Source organism: Rhinichthys klamathensis, unplaced genomic scaffold, assembly GCF_029890125.1.
Source record: "Rhinichthys klamathensis goyatoka isolate OS25496 unplaced genomic scaffold, OSU_Roscu_1.1 h1tg000685l_1, whole genome shotgun sequence".
Lineage (NCBI taxonomy): Eukaryota > Metazoa > Chordata > Actinopteri > Cypriniformes > Leuciscidae > Rhinichthys > Rhinichthys klamathensis.
The window spans coordinates 355,001-372,364 of record NW_026607114.1 but is presented as its reverse complement, the minus strand read 5'-3'; the positions used below and the strand labels follow the sequence as shown (position 1 = coordinate 372,364).

General features: G+C 36.7%; 1 protein-coding gene across 2 annotated transcripts in view; it reads right to left on the bottom strand.

The window, feature by feature from the left end:
* Positions 1 to 17,364, bottom strand: part of loxhd1b (lipoxygenase homology PLAT domains 1b) — an 82,320-nt gene that overhangs the window by 27,339 nt on the left and 37,617 nt on the right. For both annotated transcript variants that reach the window (XM_056241928.1, XM_056241930.1), the window contains 8 exons: positions 16,357 to 16,502; positions 15,772 to 15,876; positions 15,531 to 15,659; positions 7,755 to 7,919; positions 5,829 to 6,010; positions 4,998 to 5,114; positions 2,318 to 2,480; positions 520 to 674 (listed from right to left, as the gene is read on the bottom strand). In XM_056241928.1, the coding sequence (XP_056097903.1) occupies positions 520 to 674; positions 2,318 to 2,480; positions 4,998 to 5,114; positions 5,829 to 6,010; positions 7,755 to 7,919; positions 15,531 to 15,659; positions 15,772 to 15,876; positions 16,357 to 16,502 (1,162 nt within the window). The remainder of the gene's footprint in view (positions 1 to 519; positions 675 to 2,317; positions 2,481 to 4,997; positions 5,115 to 5,828; positions 6,011 to 7,754; positions 7,920 to 15,530; positions 15,660 to 15,771; positions 15,877 to 16,356; positions 16,503 to 17,364) is intronic.

Below are 17,364 nucleotides of genomic sequence, written 5' to 3'. Positions count from 1 at the left end.
AGTGTGTGTGTGTGTGTGTGTGTGTCTGCGTGTGTGTACACATATACACAGTAGTGTCTAAAAGCTATGTGGGAATATCTGTTTTTAATGACCCTAAAAGTTCAACTAAACCATGAAAATATGAGAACATATTTTATATATTATGTTTTAAATATTTTAAATATGAGGAAAGAATAAAACACTAAACTTGGTTAAGGTATTAATCTGACAACATTATTTGGCAAACAGCTTCAGGTTTTATTTTACTGTGCAAAAAAAAGTACATGAAAAATAAATCTGACAGGAAAAAGCAAACATTGACCACAACATAATCAGTTATTAATATTTCATTGGTTCCCTGCATTGATCTGTTCATAATTACTTTGTATGACAGTCCGGACAAAAAGGATTCTGTCATGTTTCATTGCATTGTTATCGCAAATAAAACAATCGACTCCAGCACAACGACGCAGTATGACTAGAACATCTCGAACACATTATAGATAATAACTGTGAGTTCAGTGAAGGTCCAGGACTCACGGCTCCTCTCTCAAACTTGTTGCTGCTGCTCTCAGACTTGCTGAGCTTTCGTTCTCCGGTGTCTCCCAGATCCCCGTAGACCGTCAGGAAGACGTTAGCATCGGTTCCGGCGCCGTACATGTCGCCCGTCCTCACCGTTACTGTGTACGTGTGAGCTGAAGAGAGAGGCGCACACACACACACACACACACACACACACACATATCAGCGCTGGTGTGTTACAGATGAACAACATCTGATGACTCACTCAATATTACGATATGATGGGAAACTGTCTGACCGTGTGAATTCTGACACGAGTCTTCCTGTAAAATGTGTTTTTGTTAACAAAAATTTGGTATTTTTGATATACTTTTTCTTCTTCACGTCTTTTTCTACTGCGCTTTATACAATACAGATTGTTTCAAAGCACCTTCACAGTAATAAACAACAAAATAACAATGGTAATGTTGTTATTCATCAATTATGAAACAATACAGTCATAATTAAAATCAATTATGTTCAAGTTTTGTTCACGTCTGATAGTGTCAGTGCATTAAATCAATATTACTGGATATTAAGAGCCTTTTAAACCTATTAAAATAGTTTTTGTAAACTGAAATTAGGCTAAAATAAAATATAAATATTGAATATAAAACTTAACCTAAAAAATAAATATTGAAACTACAATCTACAAATAATGAATAAAACTTTAAAAATAAATATTGAAACTACAAATATTAAATGATAAACTACAAACTACAAATATTCAATAATTTTTAATAACAATTTAATGATACAACTAAAAATAATAAAATTGTTATCATTTGTTGAAATAATGCTGAAGTAAAATATAAAGTCAATGAAAAACAACTTATAAAATAAAAACATTAGAAAATGAAACTACACATTTTTTTTAATTTATTGAAATAGGGCTGAAATATAAATAGTCAATGAAAATCTGAAAAACATGAAAATGAAATAAAATAAATAAATAAATAACTGAAAAACATAAAATCACTAAACCAAATTGAAATTAAAATGAAAACTGAAAATAATATAAAAATAAAAGCTAATATTAATAAAATGGTAATACTTAACAATAAGGTTCCATTATTAACATTAATGGAGTTGACATGAACAACACTTCTACAGCATTTATTAATATTAGTTCATGTCGATCTCAACATTTACCAATAAATTATTAAGATCCAAATTTGTATCTTAACATTAGTTAATGAACTAACATGAACATGAACATTTTTATATACAAACATGAACAAAGCTGAATAAATGCTGTAAGAAGATATCACTCATAGTTAGTTAATGCATTAAAAGCATAGATGGTAAAAAAAAGATAATAATTATATTATTCCTAATAATAAACAGTTATGGAAATCTAGAAATTAACGTTGAAGCTCCAATCTAATCCCGAAAACCCCCCAAAAAGTAACTCCGCCTCAGGGACTACTTCGTTAAGAGAAGCTGTCAATCACAGCTGTCAATCATGACGTCACATTCCCGTTTTTTATAGAATCTAATAACTAACTATGACCAAGCTTATTTAAAAAAAACTTAAACCAGCATGATAAAAACTACCTAAAATGACAGAAAACATCTTTGGAAAAAACTTATTTGAAGTGTAATTTGATTGTTTAGTTTCCATCGCGTTCCATTAGACTACATGGGGAGGGCGGGGGTTGTGACTTATACTGGAACCAGCCACTAGGGGGCGATCAAGACTCTTTGGCTTCACTTGCTTGATTAAAACTAGTGTGAAGTAGTGAGAGCAGGCAGTAAAGTGTCAGCGATGACGTACTCTCGAGAGCGTCCTCCACCTCGATCTCGCTGTGTTTGAGCGTGCCGTCTCTCAGAAGCTTCTCCGTGATGATGTCCGACGGCACCAGCTCTCTCACCGTCTCCCCATCATCCTCGGACCGGGCCAGCCAGCGCTCGCAGGGGAAGATGGTTGTCTCCGAACCCTGGACAAACACACCGCTCACAACGCTGGTCTTCTCTAATACTGATAGATCTAATCTGTTAATCTTAAAGGGATAGTTCACCCAAAAATAACATTTTTAGAATAGAATATATGACAATCTTCTTCTATAATATTATAAATGTCCTGGCTCTTCCAAGCTTTATAATGACAGTGAATTGCGGTTTCTTTTTTTAAGTCCATAAAAGTGCATCTATCCATGATAAAAGTGCATCTATCCATGATAAAAGTGTCTCTATTCATGATAAAAGTGCATCTATCCATCATAAAAGTGCATCTATCCATGAAAAAGTGCATCTATCCATCATAAAAAAGTGGATCTATCCATGATAAAAGTGCATCTATCCATCATAAAAGTGCATCTATCCATCATAAAAGTGCATCTATCCATCATAAAAGTGCATCTATCCATGATAAAAGTGCATCTATCCATGATAAAAGTGCATCTATCCATGATAGAAGTACATCTATCCATGATAAAAGTGCATCTATCCATGATAAAAGTACATCTATCCATCATAAAAGTGCATCTATCCATGATAAAAGTGCATCTATCCATGATAAAAGTGCATCTATCCATGATAAAAGTGCATCTATCCATGATAAAAGTGCATCTATCCATGATAAAAGTGCATCTATCCATGATAAAAGTGCATCTATCCATGATAAAAGTGCATCTATCCATCATAAAAGTGCATCTATCCATGATAAAAGTGCATCTATCCATGATAAAAGTGCATCTATCCATGATAAAAGTGCATCTATCCATCATAAAAGTGCATCTATCCATCATAAAAAAGTGCATCTATCCATGATAAAAGTGGATCTATCCATGATAAAAGTGTCTCTATTCATGATAAAAGTGCATCTATCCATGATAAAAGTGCATCTATCCATGAAAAAAGTACATCTATCCATCATAAAAAAGTGGATCTATCCATAATAAAAGTGCATCTATCCATCATAAAAGTGCATATATCCATGATAAAAGTGCATCTATCCATGATAAAAGTGCATCTATCCATGATAAAAGTGCATCTATCCATGATAAAAGTGCATCTATCCATGATAGAAGTACATCTATCCATGATAAAAGTGCATCTATCCATGATAAAAGTGCATCTATCCATGATAAAAGTGCATCTATCCATCATAAAAGTGCATCTATCCATGATAAAAGTGCATCTATCCATGATAAAAGTGCATCTATCCATGATAAAAGTGCATCTATCCATCATAAAAGTGCATCTATCCATGATAAAAGTGCATCTATCCATGATAAAAGTGCATTTGTGCATCTATCCATGATAAAAGTGCATCTATCCATGATAAAAGTGCATCATGATAAAAGTGCATCTATCCATGATAAAAGTGCATCTATCCATGATAAAAGTGCATCTATCCATGATAAAAGTGCATCTATCCATGATAAAAGTGCATCTATCCATCATAAAAGTGCATCTATCCATCATAAAAGTGCATCTATCCATGATAAAAGTGCATCTATCCATCATAAAAGTGCATCTATCCATCATAAAAGTGCATCTATCCATCATAAAAGTGCATCTATCCATCATAAAAAAGTGCATCTATCCATGATAAAAGTGCATCTATCCATCATAAAAGTGCATCTATCCATCATAAAAGTGCATCTATCCATCATAAAAGTGCATCTATCCATCATAAAAAAGTGCATCTATCCATGATAAAAGTGCATCTATCCATGATAAAAGTGCATCTATCCATCATAAAAGTGCATCTATTCATCATAAAAGTGCATCTATCCATCATAAAAAAGTGCATCTATCCATGATAAAAGTGCATCTATCCATGATAAAAGTGCATCTATCCATGATAAAAGTGCATCTATCCATGATAAAAGTGCATCTATCCATCATAAAAGTGCGTCTATCCATCATAAAAGTGCATCTATCCATGATAAAAGTGCATCTATCCATGATAAAAGTGTATCTATCCATGATAAAAGTGCATCTATCCATGATAAAAGTGCATCTATCCATCATAAAAGTGCGTCTATCCATCATAAAAGTGCATCTATCCATCATAAAAAAGTGCATCTATCCATGATAAAAGTGCATCTATCCATCATAAAAGTGCATCTATCCATCATAAAAGTCAAGTCATGTCAGCTTCATTTATACAGCGCTTTTAACAATATAGCTTGTACCAAAGCAGATTTACAGTGATAATAGGAAATTAAAGTAACAGAGTAACCAACGTTTGAGATGCTGCGATGCGATTGGTCAGCTGGTTAGTCCAGTTATCCAATCACAGCCTCTGCTGAGGTTTTTGTTGTGCAACGAGGGATTTATTCAGTAAATGTGTTTCCGTCGGAGTTTATGTGCACGTCTTCTTATCGGATTAAACAATGATCCACCTCAATATGTTTTTAATGCACATTTATGAGCGTTTCCATCCAGCGATGTCCCAAAATGTGCATGAAAATAGGTGGGTGGAAGCATAGCCGAACTTAAGTTACCTTTCCTTTTCTTAAAAGTCTTCTGATTTCCACTCTGTCCAGATGCCAGCCGGGGTTCGTCCCTTTGTTATCGTGTCCGATGCGGATCTTCTCGATGATGTCTCCAATGTCTTCCAGCTTCGCAGAGAGACACAGAACAACACCGACTGAGGCTTAAACTCACCACCAAATCATAATGGACAACTAGATACAAAAAAGTGTGTAGACAAGCTTTAAGTTGGCTTGAGAAAGCATTCAAAAAGTTTGAAGTAGTTTTAGTTGATAGATAGATAGATAGATGCTAGGGTGGTTGCTAGGGTGTTGCTATGTGTTTAGTAAGGTGCTCTGGGTGCTTTCTATGGTGTTGCTATGTGGTTGCTAGGGTATTCTGAGTAGTTGCTAGGTGAGTGGTTGCTAGAGTGTTGCTATGCGTTTGTTAGGGTACTGGGGTTGTTGCTAGGGTGTTGCTATGTGGTTGCTAAGGTGTTGGTATGCAGTAGGGTGCTCAGGGTGGTATTTATGGTATATTACTGGAATTTACTATAAATTATTTATCCGTGCACATCATAATTATTGTGTTAAATTCATGTTCCTGGTAATCTTGAATCAGAATAACTGAGCGCGGCTATAACCTCTTGCAGCATCTCTTCTCTCCTCTGATGATGTGGGCGGGGCAACCTGTCACTCACATGAGATCCACCAATAGCAAACCACAACCATCCAATCAATTCCCCACAGTCAAAGTCAAGCCCCGCCCACATTAGTTCTTGTTCCAGAAGCGTTTCACTCGGATATACAGCACAATAGGGAAGAAAGACCAGCTCAACTTTAACACTGATGGTAGACGCTCACCTCCACTATGAACATGTCTTCTGCTGATCTCTCAAATGCCAAGCGTCTCTCTCTCTTGTTGACGCACAGGTACTTCTGCTGCGTTGCCAGGCCCTTCTGACCGTACAGGACTATGAAGACGTTCGCGTCCGTCCCCGCGGCGAAGACGTCACTCGTGAAGGTGGTTATCTCATAGGGAACGACTACAGGTGAACAAAAACACATATTCAAATTTATTCACATATTCTATTTATTCATTTTTCAGACTTTCAATGTATCTTGATTTAAGAATGTTTAGATATTTGTGCTGGAAAACAAGACAGAAACACTGAGGTAGAATTCTAGAATCCAATACTTGAGGTCAGGAATGGGATACTTGTTATAAAATTAAAATTTCTAAAATTAAGATTCCTTTGTGTGCATTTCAATATGACTTTAAACCATTCAAGCGCTAAACGACTCACAGAAAATGTGATTTTAATGTTATTTTAAACCATTCAACTGTTTTCAGTGCTGAAGTGTGTGTGTGTATCAGTGTATTGGATCTGTGCCGCTCTTAAAGTGACAGCACTAATATTCCTGCCGCCGACTCTATAATAACACTAATCACACAACAAAAGACAAAGAGAAAGGAACTCGTTCTTGACTGAATAACTTGTGTAACTATATTTGTAATGTATATTTTATTTATAAAGTGCAGTGTTATTTTTTCATGTGATTACAGTTTCTGAACCTGAACACCTGAAAATCTTAAAACACTGTTAATTTCAATCGTATATTTGTTCAGCTGTATTTATTTGTTGCGATTGCTAACTTTTTATTTGTTCTTTTTTAATTACTGAGTGTTTACTTTGGCTAGTTTTTCTTCTATGGTGTTTTTAAACCACAGGCAAAAGTGTTTTTAGCCTATTAATTTTTGTTCATGATATTCAGATACAATTGACTGTTTTGCAATAAGACTAAATGTGAATGATATCTTAGAGTTTTAATAACCATATTGGAATCGAATTTAGGAATCGTTAAAATTCAAACGATACCCAACCCTAGAAGAAAGTAATTTTTCGCAATGCATCTGTTTCTAATAAGGGTGTAACAATATATTGTGTCACAATATATCGCAATACAAAAATGCAACAATATGTAAAGGTGAAACTGGAAAAATTTGAATATGGTGCAAAAGTTAATTTATTTCAGTAATTCAACTTAAAAGCTGAAACTAATATATTATATAGACTCATTACATCCAAAGTGAGATATTTCAAGCCTTTATTTGTTATAATTGTGATGATTATGGCTTACAGATATGAAAACCTTTTCACAATATTCTAATTTTGAATTTGGGGTTTTCATAATCATCAAAATTATAACAAATAAAGGCTTGAAATATCTCACTTTGCATGTAATGAGTCTATATAATATATTAGTGTCAGCTTTTAAGTTGAATTACTGAAATAAATGAACTTTTGCACAATATTCAAATTTTTCGAGTTTCACCAGAATCATGGATAGTTTACCCAAAATAAAAATTACTGTGAGACAAAATTCAAGTTTACAGAGTTTTAGTGTCGGTACTACAATAAACTACTATATATAATGTTGAATATAATGTGTATGGGAATAATTCTGTTTTCAGCTTCAGAATCATGAATATTGGTATTCTGGTGTCTCTATTGTCCTGTGTATTGGGTTTCAGCACCAAGTCCAAACCTATTTATTTCCACACACAATGTAATACCAAACTTAGCATTTTAATCAACAGTTAATTTTTTGTTAACCTTTGTATCATATGTCTTGGAGTATCACAAAAATATCGTATTGTGAGTTCAGTATGGTGATATGTATCGAACTATGACATGAGGGTCTCGTTACACCCCGAGTTTCAAAAACAGCTAAACAGTGTTAATGGAAGCAAAGGACGAATGAATGAATCTCCTTCTCGTCTCTTACATGGCGTGTAAAGCTCAGTCTGCAGCTCGGCGGGATACAGGTCTCGGACGATGGCTCCGTCGTCTTCTCCTCGGTCCAGCCAGCGCCCGCATGGGAACCGAAGTCTCTGTCCTTGAGAAGGAGCGTCAATCTCCACCCAGTCCAGGAACCAGCCCGCCGAGCCTCCTAAAACACACACACATCCGGATACCGGCCGGCATGTTACCTGGATACTCCAGTCATGCTTTAGCCAGAAGTGCAAAAAGTCATATGTATATATATAAGCATTATATCATTAAATTTGATTTATAAAACAGTTAGTTCCAATCCTTGATTCTGATTGGTCAATAGCTGTGCTTTATTCACGATAAAACACGGCTGTGACCGCTTCACCCACCGGTTCCGTTTATCACTGCGCCCTTAGCAACGCCTTAGCAACACCCTTAGCAACCACACGTATCAACATAAACATAGAAAAAAGAACGTAAGAATTAAAAAGGCTAAAATGTTTAAAGTAAATTTCGATTTACTAGGTGGCATGACGATGGATCATTGGTTTGAGGAACAATTTGGAGAGACTTCTACAAATATGAATTTGTATCTATCAAAATTATCTTCTAAACATTAGATCGCTCACACCTAAGGCGGTTATTGTAAATGAAATGGTCACAGATAATAGCTTCGATTTACTTTGCCTTACTGAAACCTGGCTTAAACCAAACGAGTATTTCGGTCTAAATGAGTCTACCCCGCCAGGATACTGTTATAAGCATGAGCCCCGTCTGATCGGTCGTGGCGGCGGTGTTGCAACAATCTATAGAGATATCCTTAATGTTACTCAGGAAACAGGTCACAGGTTTAATTCGTTTGAAGTACTTGTGCTAAATGTTACACTCTTAGATGTAAGAAAGAAATCCCTATTATCTCTAGCCTTGGCTACTGTATATAGACCGCCAGGGCCCTACACTGATTTCCTAAAAGAGTTTGCAGACTTTCTCTCAGATCTATTGGTCAATACCGATAAAGCAATAATCTTTGGAGATTTTAACATACACGTAGATAACACAAATGATGCGTTAGGGACTGTGTTTACAGATTTATTAAACTCCTTTGGGGGTCAAGCAAAACGTCAGTGGTCCCACTCATCGTCTAAATCATACACTAGATTTAATTATATCATACGGAACCAATCCAACCGATATAGATATTATACCGCAAAGTGACGATCTCACTGATCATTACATGGTAACTTGCATACTACGCACTGCTGAAATTTGTCATGTTGCGCCGCGTTATCGACCAGGCAGAACAATCCTTCCAATCACTATAGATAGATTCTCAAATAGCTTACCTGATCTATCTCAGCTGCCCAGTGAACCCAAACAAACAGATGAACTGGAGGAAATGACCAGCAGTTTGAGCACCATTTTCTCTAGTACATTAGACATTGTTGCACCAATTAGATTGAAAAAGGTTAGAGAGAAAACTAAAGCACCATGGTACAATAGTACTACACATGTTATCAAGAGAGAAACTCGTAACTTAGAGCGTAAATGGAAACAAACTAATTTAGAGGTCTTTAGAATCGCGTGGAAAGACAGTATGCCACGTTATAAAAAGGCTCTAAAAGCAGCCAGGGCTGAGCATCTCCGCAAACTAATAGAAAATAACCAAAATAATCCAAGGTTTTTATTTAACACTGTGGCTAGACTAACAAATAAACAGACATCACCAGAGCAAAATATTCCGTTACAGTATAGTTGTAATGATTTTATGAACTAATTCAATGAGAAAATAGAAAGCATCCAAAACACAATTGTAAATGTACAATCCTCTATGGTGTCTTATGATTCAGCCTCAATTATGGCCCCTCAAGAACAACTACACCGCTTTACAACTGTAGGACAGGAAGAGCTAAATAAACTTATCATTGCATCTAAACCAACAACATGTTTATTAGATCCAATACCCACTAAATTTCTGAAAGAAGTGTTACCTGTAGTGGAAGAGCCTCTTCTTAATATTATTAACTCGTCTTTATCTTTAGGTCATGTTCCAAAAATATTCAAGCTGGCAGTAATAAAACCTCTCATTAAGAAACCGCAATTAGATCCAAATAACTTAGCAAATTACAGACCCATTTCAAATCTTCCATTTATGTCTAAAATACTAGAAAAAATTGTGTCCGCTCAATTGTGCTCTTTCTTGCAAGAAAATGAGATATATGAAAAATTTCAGTCAGGATTCAGACCGCATCATAGCACAGAAACTGCGCTAGTTAAAATTACAAATGATTTACTTTTAGCTTCTGACCAAGGCTGTGTCTCAATACTAGTTCTACTCGATCTTAGCGCTGCGTTCGACACTATCGATCATAAAATACTCTTGGATCGACTACAAATCTACACTGGTGTTCAGGGACAGGCATTAAGCTGGTTCAGATCGTACTTATCGGACTGTTACCATTTTGTCTGTTTAAATGGGGAAAAATCGAAGATAACGTCAGTAGACTATGGAGTGCCGCAAGGATCGGTGTTAGGCCCTCTGCTATTCTCAATATATATGCTGCCACTTGGTAATATTATAAGAAAACATGGAATTAATTTCCACTGCTATGCTGATGACACTCAATTATATATTTCATCACGACCAGATGAAAACACTAACTTATCTAAATTGACAGAATGTCTTAAAGATATAAAATGCTGGATGACGTGTAATTTCCTGCTACTAAATCCAGATAAAACGGAGGTATTACTTATTGGACCAAAAAACTACCCACAAAACCACTTACAATACAACTTTAATATAGAAGGATGTCCTGTTACTTTATCCTCTACGGTAAAAGACCTGGGTGTTATACTAGACCGCAACTTGTCTTTCGAAAATCATATTTCATATGTTACAAAAACTGCCTTTTTCCACCTTAGAAACATTACAAAGCTACGTAACATGCTATCTGTCTCTGATGCAGAAAAGTTAGTTCATGCATTCATGACCTCGAGACTAGATTACTGTAATGCTTTATTAGCTGGTTGTCCTGCATCCTCAATAAACAAGCTTCAGTTAGTGCAAAATGCAGCCGCTAGAGTTCTTACTAGGTCAAGAAAATATGATCACAGTGTTTCCCCTAGGATTTTGTTTCGGGGGGGGGGGGGGGGGGGGGGGACTGCTAGTGTTGCGGAGCGGGCGTGTTACGGATACGTGGTGTAATTGTTTTATTTTTATTAATTGAAATCATGTATTATGAATCATTAAACTTATACAATTATTATTTTTTTAATATATGAAAAAAATTCACACTAATTCTGTGTTGTGTTTTTTCTGGTAATAAAATGAAGACATAAAACACAAATTTTAGCATTTATCATATGAAATTAAATAAACTTTTTGTCAAATAACTTGCTGCACAATGAGCTTTAGCCTACTGTTAAAATTAAAACATGGATTATTCCTTAAAATTTTCATTTTTGTTTTGATGATAATTTATTTGGATTAGTGTTAGTGTATTATTACATTGGGACATACCTAAATTCTAATGTACAACAGTAATATATTTCTGTCAAGTTAAACCGAACTTTTATTTTGACGGGTTGCCGTGAAGACCTTTTGAGTTTCTGTGTGTTTATGTCATGATGATAGTTTTTCTCAAATGAAGCGGTGAAATGATCACGAAGTGACTTTCAGAGTGGATCTAGAGCCTGGAGAGGAAGTTCATGCATTTGTGTCTTCATATAGGCCAAAAAACAGCGCAAGCGTCACACGTGCTTCAGTGTGTGTGTGTGTGTGTGTGTGTGTGTGTGTGTGTGTGTGTGTGTGTGTGTGTGTGTGTGTGTGTGTGTGTAAATGAAACTGCGCGTCGGCGGCACCATTCATTCACACAGAACATGCAGGATTCGTATTTAAATTGTCTTTGTGTTTTAATATTCACACACACTAGTCTACATCGCGATTTGATTTCAAGTGTACTGAACTGCTTTCTATTTTTTCCTCAAATTTACAAATTTCGTAAAAATTCCGCGTTATACACTAAAATACTTTTTTATGACTGGATTTCGTCAGCATTTTAGGGGGGGCGGGGGTGGTTTTGGGGGGGCGTGGCGCCCCCCCAAAACAATGGTAGGGGAAACACTGGATCATATAACACCAATTTTATCATCTCTACACTGGTTACCTATCAAGTTCCGTATCAATTACAAAGTACTATTACTGACCTATAAAGCCCTAAATGGTTTAGCTCCTGTGTATTTAATGGACCTTCTATCGCCCTACAATCCATCGCGTTCTTTAAGATCACTAAATTCGAGGCTTCTGGTCATTCCTAGGATATCTAAGTCCACTAAAGGAGGGAGGGCGTTCTCACATTTAGCTCCTAGACTCTGGAATAGCCTTCCTGATACTGTTCGTTGCTCAGACTCGCTGTCCCAGTTCAAAACTAGATTAAAGACGCATCTCTTTAGCCAAGCATTCACATAATGCTTACCTTTTATACCACTGCTGAATCAGATCAAATGCATTTAATATTATAAAACTTGAAGAGTCTGTAGGTTATTTGTATAGGTTGCATAGTATTTACAGTCATTACGTTCCTGTGTATATTGCGTGAGGAAATTTCACAAATATTATGTTGTAAAAAATAAAAAGAATGAGACAAAGTTTGAGAACGGTTTATTGTTTTTATTTGAGCTTTCATGCATATTACACATTGGAACGTTGTTTAACGGTCAGGGACTATTTTTTTCTAGCGGAAGGAATGCTTTTATTGATTCAACTTCATGAAAGTTGCACTAATACATTTTTTATTTTTACTTTAATATTGTGTGATAACCGTTTTATAAAAGCAATAAGGTACTCGAGGCAGGTTAGGGTTAGCCTCTCGTATCTTATTGCTTACATGTTAAAAAAATATTATTGATCTCCTGCATTGACACCATTATTATAAAAACTGAGCTGAGCTGGACGATGACATCACGGTTTTCTCCAGAGCGGCTATATATATATATTAACTAAATTAATAACTTTTTTACAACAAAAATGAAGCATCACTGAACTGACTTAAGCTGGACTGTGACACTATTCTCTTCTAGACACAAACTTTGTTGCATTATTCTCCTGTTATCTCTGTAAAGCTGCTCTGAAACACTGTGTTGTAAAAAACGCTGTATAAATGAAGATGACTTGACTTGACATTTGTTAAAGTGCATTTAAGATGCAAATGGAAGACCAGTCAGTGCAAAAATACCGGGTACATACACATTATATTTCATATAATATCTTTATAATATTATAATTTGATCTCAATTTCTCCTCACTGTTGTCTAGGAACGTTAGAGGTTAATTTGTGATGTATTCCCTGTGTGTTGATGATGTACAACAAGAACAACAGTGGCCATTAGGAGCGTTTCTGTAAAGTTGCCAGGCAAACTAACGGTTCGCAAGCAGCCGAGCGAATCCTGTCTGGTTCAATCCCAGCTGTCACTGTCAAGTCCTGCTGGGAGGTTCGTATTTACGAGTTGGGAAGTCGGAGCAAGATGGCCGAGCACCTTCTCTTAAAGGGGTCCTTGATTATGATTTCACTTTTTTAACTTTAGTTAATGTGTAATGTTGCCGTTTGAGCATAAACAACATCTGCAAAGTTACGACGCTCAAAGTTCAAAGCAAAGGGAGATTTTCTTTTACAGAAATAGCTCTTTTAAGGACTACAACAAACGGCTGATAGGAACTACAACAAGCTTCTTCCTGGGTTGGTGACATCACAAACCCTAACATTTACATAAACCCCGCCCCCGGGAACACCAACACAGAGCTGAGGCCATGTTGGCCTGCTTTAGAGAAGAGGAAGAGTTGCTGTCGCTGTTTTTACACCCCGGAAAAAGTGTTAAAATATATTTTGAACACTGTTCCTGAAGATTATGACCTCAAAGTTTGTCTGTGCGCTGCACATTTTACAGAGAACAGCTTCCAGAAGAGAGTATATGCAGGCTATACACACAAAAGCTTCTCCTGAGAGACGGAGCCGTTCACATTATGTCGGGACAATCTGTTGTTTATGGATCACAACTTGTAAGTATGTCTTATTAATTGTAGTTGTGTTTTCTATTAACAGTTCCAATGATAAGCTTTATGTAGTTGCTGATGTAAACGAAGGGCACAGCTTTGCCTCCGCTCGCCTGCTAACTAACATTACAGTATTGATGTAGTGTTTACTGGAGCTTTTGCTTTTGTAAGACGGTTCACCGGCCCTTTAATGGAAAATTAAATGGAAAATGAACCATGATTTTGTGATTACTGTTTGTATTACCATAGTTTTCCGACAAATATGATTAAATGGTGGATAGCAATAGAGAAGAAATATTTGATATATTTCTATATCTTTCTTATATTTCTATAAGAAAATTATATAAAAAAACATACCACTGATGGTATTGGTGAATGTTTAATGCTGTAAAGAGAAGTTGATCACATGACAACTGTTAACTAATCCGATCTTAATGAATGTTAATGAGATTGTTGTGTTGCTCTCCCCGAGGAAGGCATGGGCCGAATTGCGTTGGAGAGTTTTTAGATTTTTTGTATGTAGCCATCTGATAATAAAGGCTTTTTACTTTTACAGAGTGCCATGGTCATCCTAAAGTTTTCTTCGATGGACTACTAAAAACTAAAAAACCCTAGACCATAGAGCACCTTGACTGGATACTTCTCCTTTAGATGCGCTCTCTTATATTGGACTTTGTTTAATTAGTTTATTTTGTTGTAAATAAAAAAGCCTGAGAATGTAATTTGTTAAAAACCTACAAGTAACACACGTTTCTCACTAACCCTTGTAAACTCGTAAACCCCAAGCTTCCCACTGGTATTTCCGACTTTGTGGTGGAGTTCGTGTGCGATCACCTCATAAACATGATCTTTCCGACATGCTTTTGTAAGCTCTCGCTTTTGTAGTTTTCCGAGAAATATGATTAAATGGTGGATAGCATTAGAGAAGAAATATTTGATATTTCTATAAGAAAATTACATAAAAACATACCACTCTGAAACGTCCTGTGAAATCCGTGCTTGAAATCCGTTCAGCACGATCCTCTTGTTTGTAAACATCGTCAGGGTCTGAATCGGGCTTGAAATGTTTTGAAATTGACGGCATCCTTAATATTTACATCTGAGTAGAGCTCGCAGTTATGAAGGGGCGGGACATTTCCCGAACACACGCTAAGCGCTGTCAATCACAACACACTGGGCCAGCTAACCAATCACAGCACATTTCGTACTTCGGAAGGAGGAGCTTCAGCGAAAATGACGCGTTCAACCAGACTGGGGAGAGAGGAGCTGTAATAATGTAAAATATGTGAAATATAATGTGTTTTTTGAAACAATCAAGCATGAAAACATGTTCTAGTACACCCCAAAACAAAATCAAGACTTCGTAAAAGGGCGTAATACGACTTCTTTTAATAACTACACAAGTTTTTCCAACTCTTCTTCTAGAAAATGAAGAACAAAGAATGTGCGTCAGGTGTGTTTTACTTTTTTATGTTTTAATTAACTTGTGAAGCCACTGCAAACTTTATCGTTACATATTATATTGATGCACTGCTATTATATTTTGTGCAGGCAATTAGTTTATTTTGTTGTAGGTTTTTAACAAATTACATTACAACACACGTTTCTCACTAACCCTTGTAAACTCGTAAACCCCAAGCTTCCCACTGGTATTTCCGACTTTGTGGTGGAGTTCGTGTGCGATCACCTCGTAAACATGATCTTCCCGACATGCCATGAACGCAGCATCACGTCACTCACCTGCTTCATCATGGCCGATTCTCAGTTTGTGGAGTTCTCCGAGATCAACGGCCTCCACGGTGAACTCGTCGATCATTCCCTTCTCAAACTTGTTTTTGTGTGATTTAGAGGCTTTCAGGTTGATGATTCCTGTTCATTCAATGCCCGTTTTGTGAGAAGAAACCAAGAAAAGCCATTTGAATGATCAGCGGACGGTGTGAAGAACAGTTTCAGTATTAAACACAAGTGTGTGTTTCGTCACCTGTGTCGTCATTCTCTCCATACAGGATCGCAAAGACATTGGCGTCTGTTCCTGCGTGTTTCTTCTCTCCTGTCTTGATCCTCAGCGTGTATGTTGTTGACATCGCTGCAAACAACAAATACGGAGAAGAAATAAAAAATTAAATAATGATCACTTTGTCAGATAGACAAAACTGGTCACAGTTAATTACATTTGCAGTTGATAAATATGATTTCTGTCTAGTTTTCCAAAACAAATATCTTGATTTTTCTTCTTGGAATGAACACGTCACAATATTCCTCATTATAATGCACAGAATAAAGGGGCGGGGCCTGGTTGAGTTAGTTAGTAGTGTGTTAAACTGGCGGTTATGCTAAGGGGCGGGACTTTCCCAAACACACTCGAAGCGCTCGACCAATCACAACACACTGCTCCAGCTGACCAATCAGAGCACAGTGTGCTTTCAGGAGGAGGGGCTTCATAGAGACAGGAAGTAAACAGAGCGTTACTGACAGACTGGGAAGAGAGGAGCCGCAACAATGGAGAATATGAGGAAATAATGCATGCAAACCTGTTCTAGTAGAGTCAAAAAATGATTTCTTTCACCTTTCTGCTCCAATCCCAGTGTGGCCCCGGACTCCTCCTCGTCCTCGTCCTTCCTCATGAAGGCCTCATCCACAGGGACCAGCTCTCGGGCAATTTGACCATCATCTTCATCAACCGCTAACCAGCGATTACAGGGGAAGTAATACCTGCAGCGTAACCCGATGTGAAGCTGTGAGACACGTTCATGGCCGTTCTGTGTATCGTGACCAGGGTTTGAAATTAACACTCGCAAACCCAACAAATGCGGGTAAAATTCAACTGTGGCGGGAAACGCTGTCAAATCACGAGCTGATTCGGCGCGTTTACTCAGTTTGCTGGGGAAATTTGTGTAAGTCATGAACACACACGACACGTCACTACACAACAAATAACGCTTGTTCACTTGCATTGAAGCGATAGTGAAGATTAAAAAGCATTTGGTGAACAGAAGAGACATTGATATTTCCCAACATCCTACATTTTTTTTATGTTCTTTGTTCTGTATTGATCTTTCCACATACATTTTTGGTGATGAGGATGAAAGAGGAAGAGAGGAGATGCTGGATGACAGGATTTTGTTTGAATAACAAATTAATGTATGAAATCCAAATTGTATGTACAGTGCTTAGGATAAGTGAACACACACATGCTAAAGCTGACTAAAGAGAGGAATAAAAAAAATCATCTTTTGGAAATTGATCTTAATGCCTTAATTAAAAAAAAAAAATAGGAAAACTCCAACCTTTAAGGACACCAATTTTCTTTGTGAATGAATAATGTATTGTGAATAAATAAATGTTCTTCCTTAAAACACAGGGTCATAAGTCAGGACACCGCTGTGTTAAACTGCCATAGAGGGGTAGATTTATATTATTAAAGGCCAGTTATTTCATGATCCGGGACACAGTGATCCTGATAACGTTCCCTCGGCCTGTAGGATTAAAATATCCCACATCATCACACACACTTCACCACACCTAGAGTCGGCATGGGGAACTTTCCATAAGATGTGGGATATATATATATATA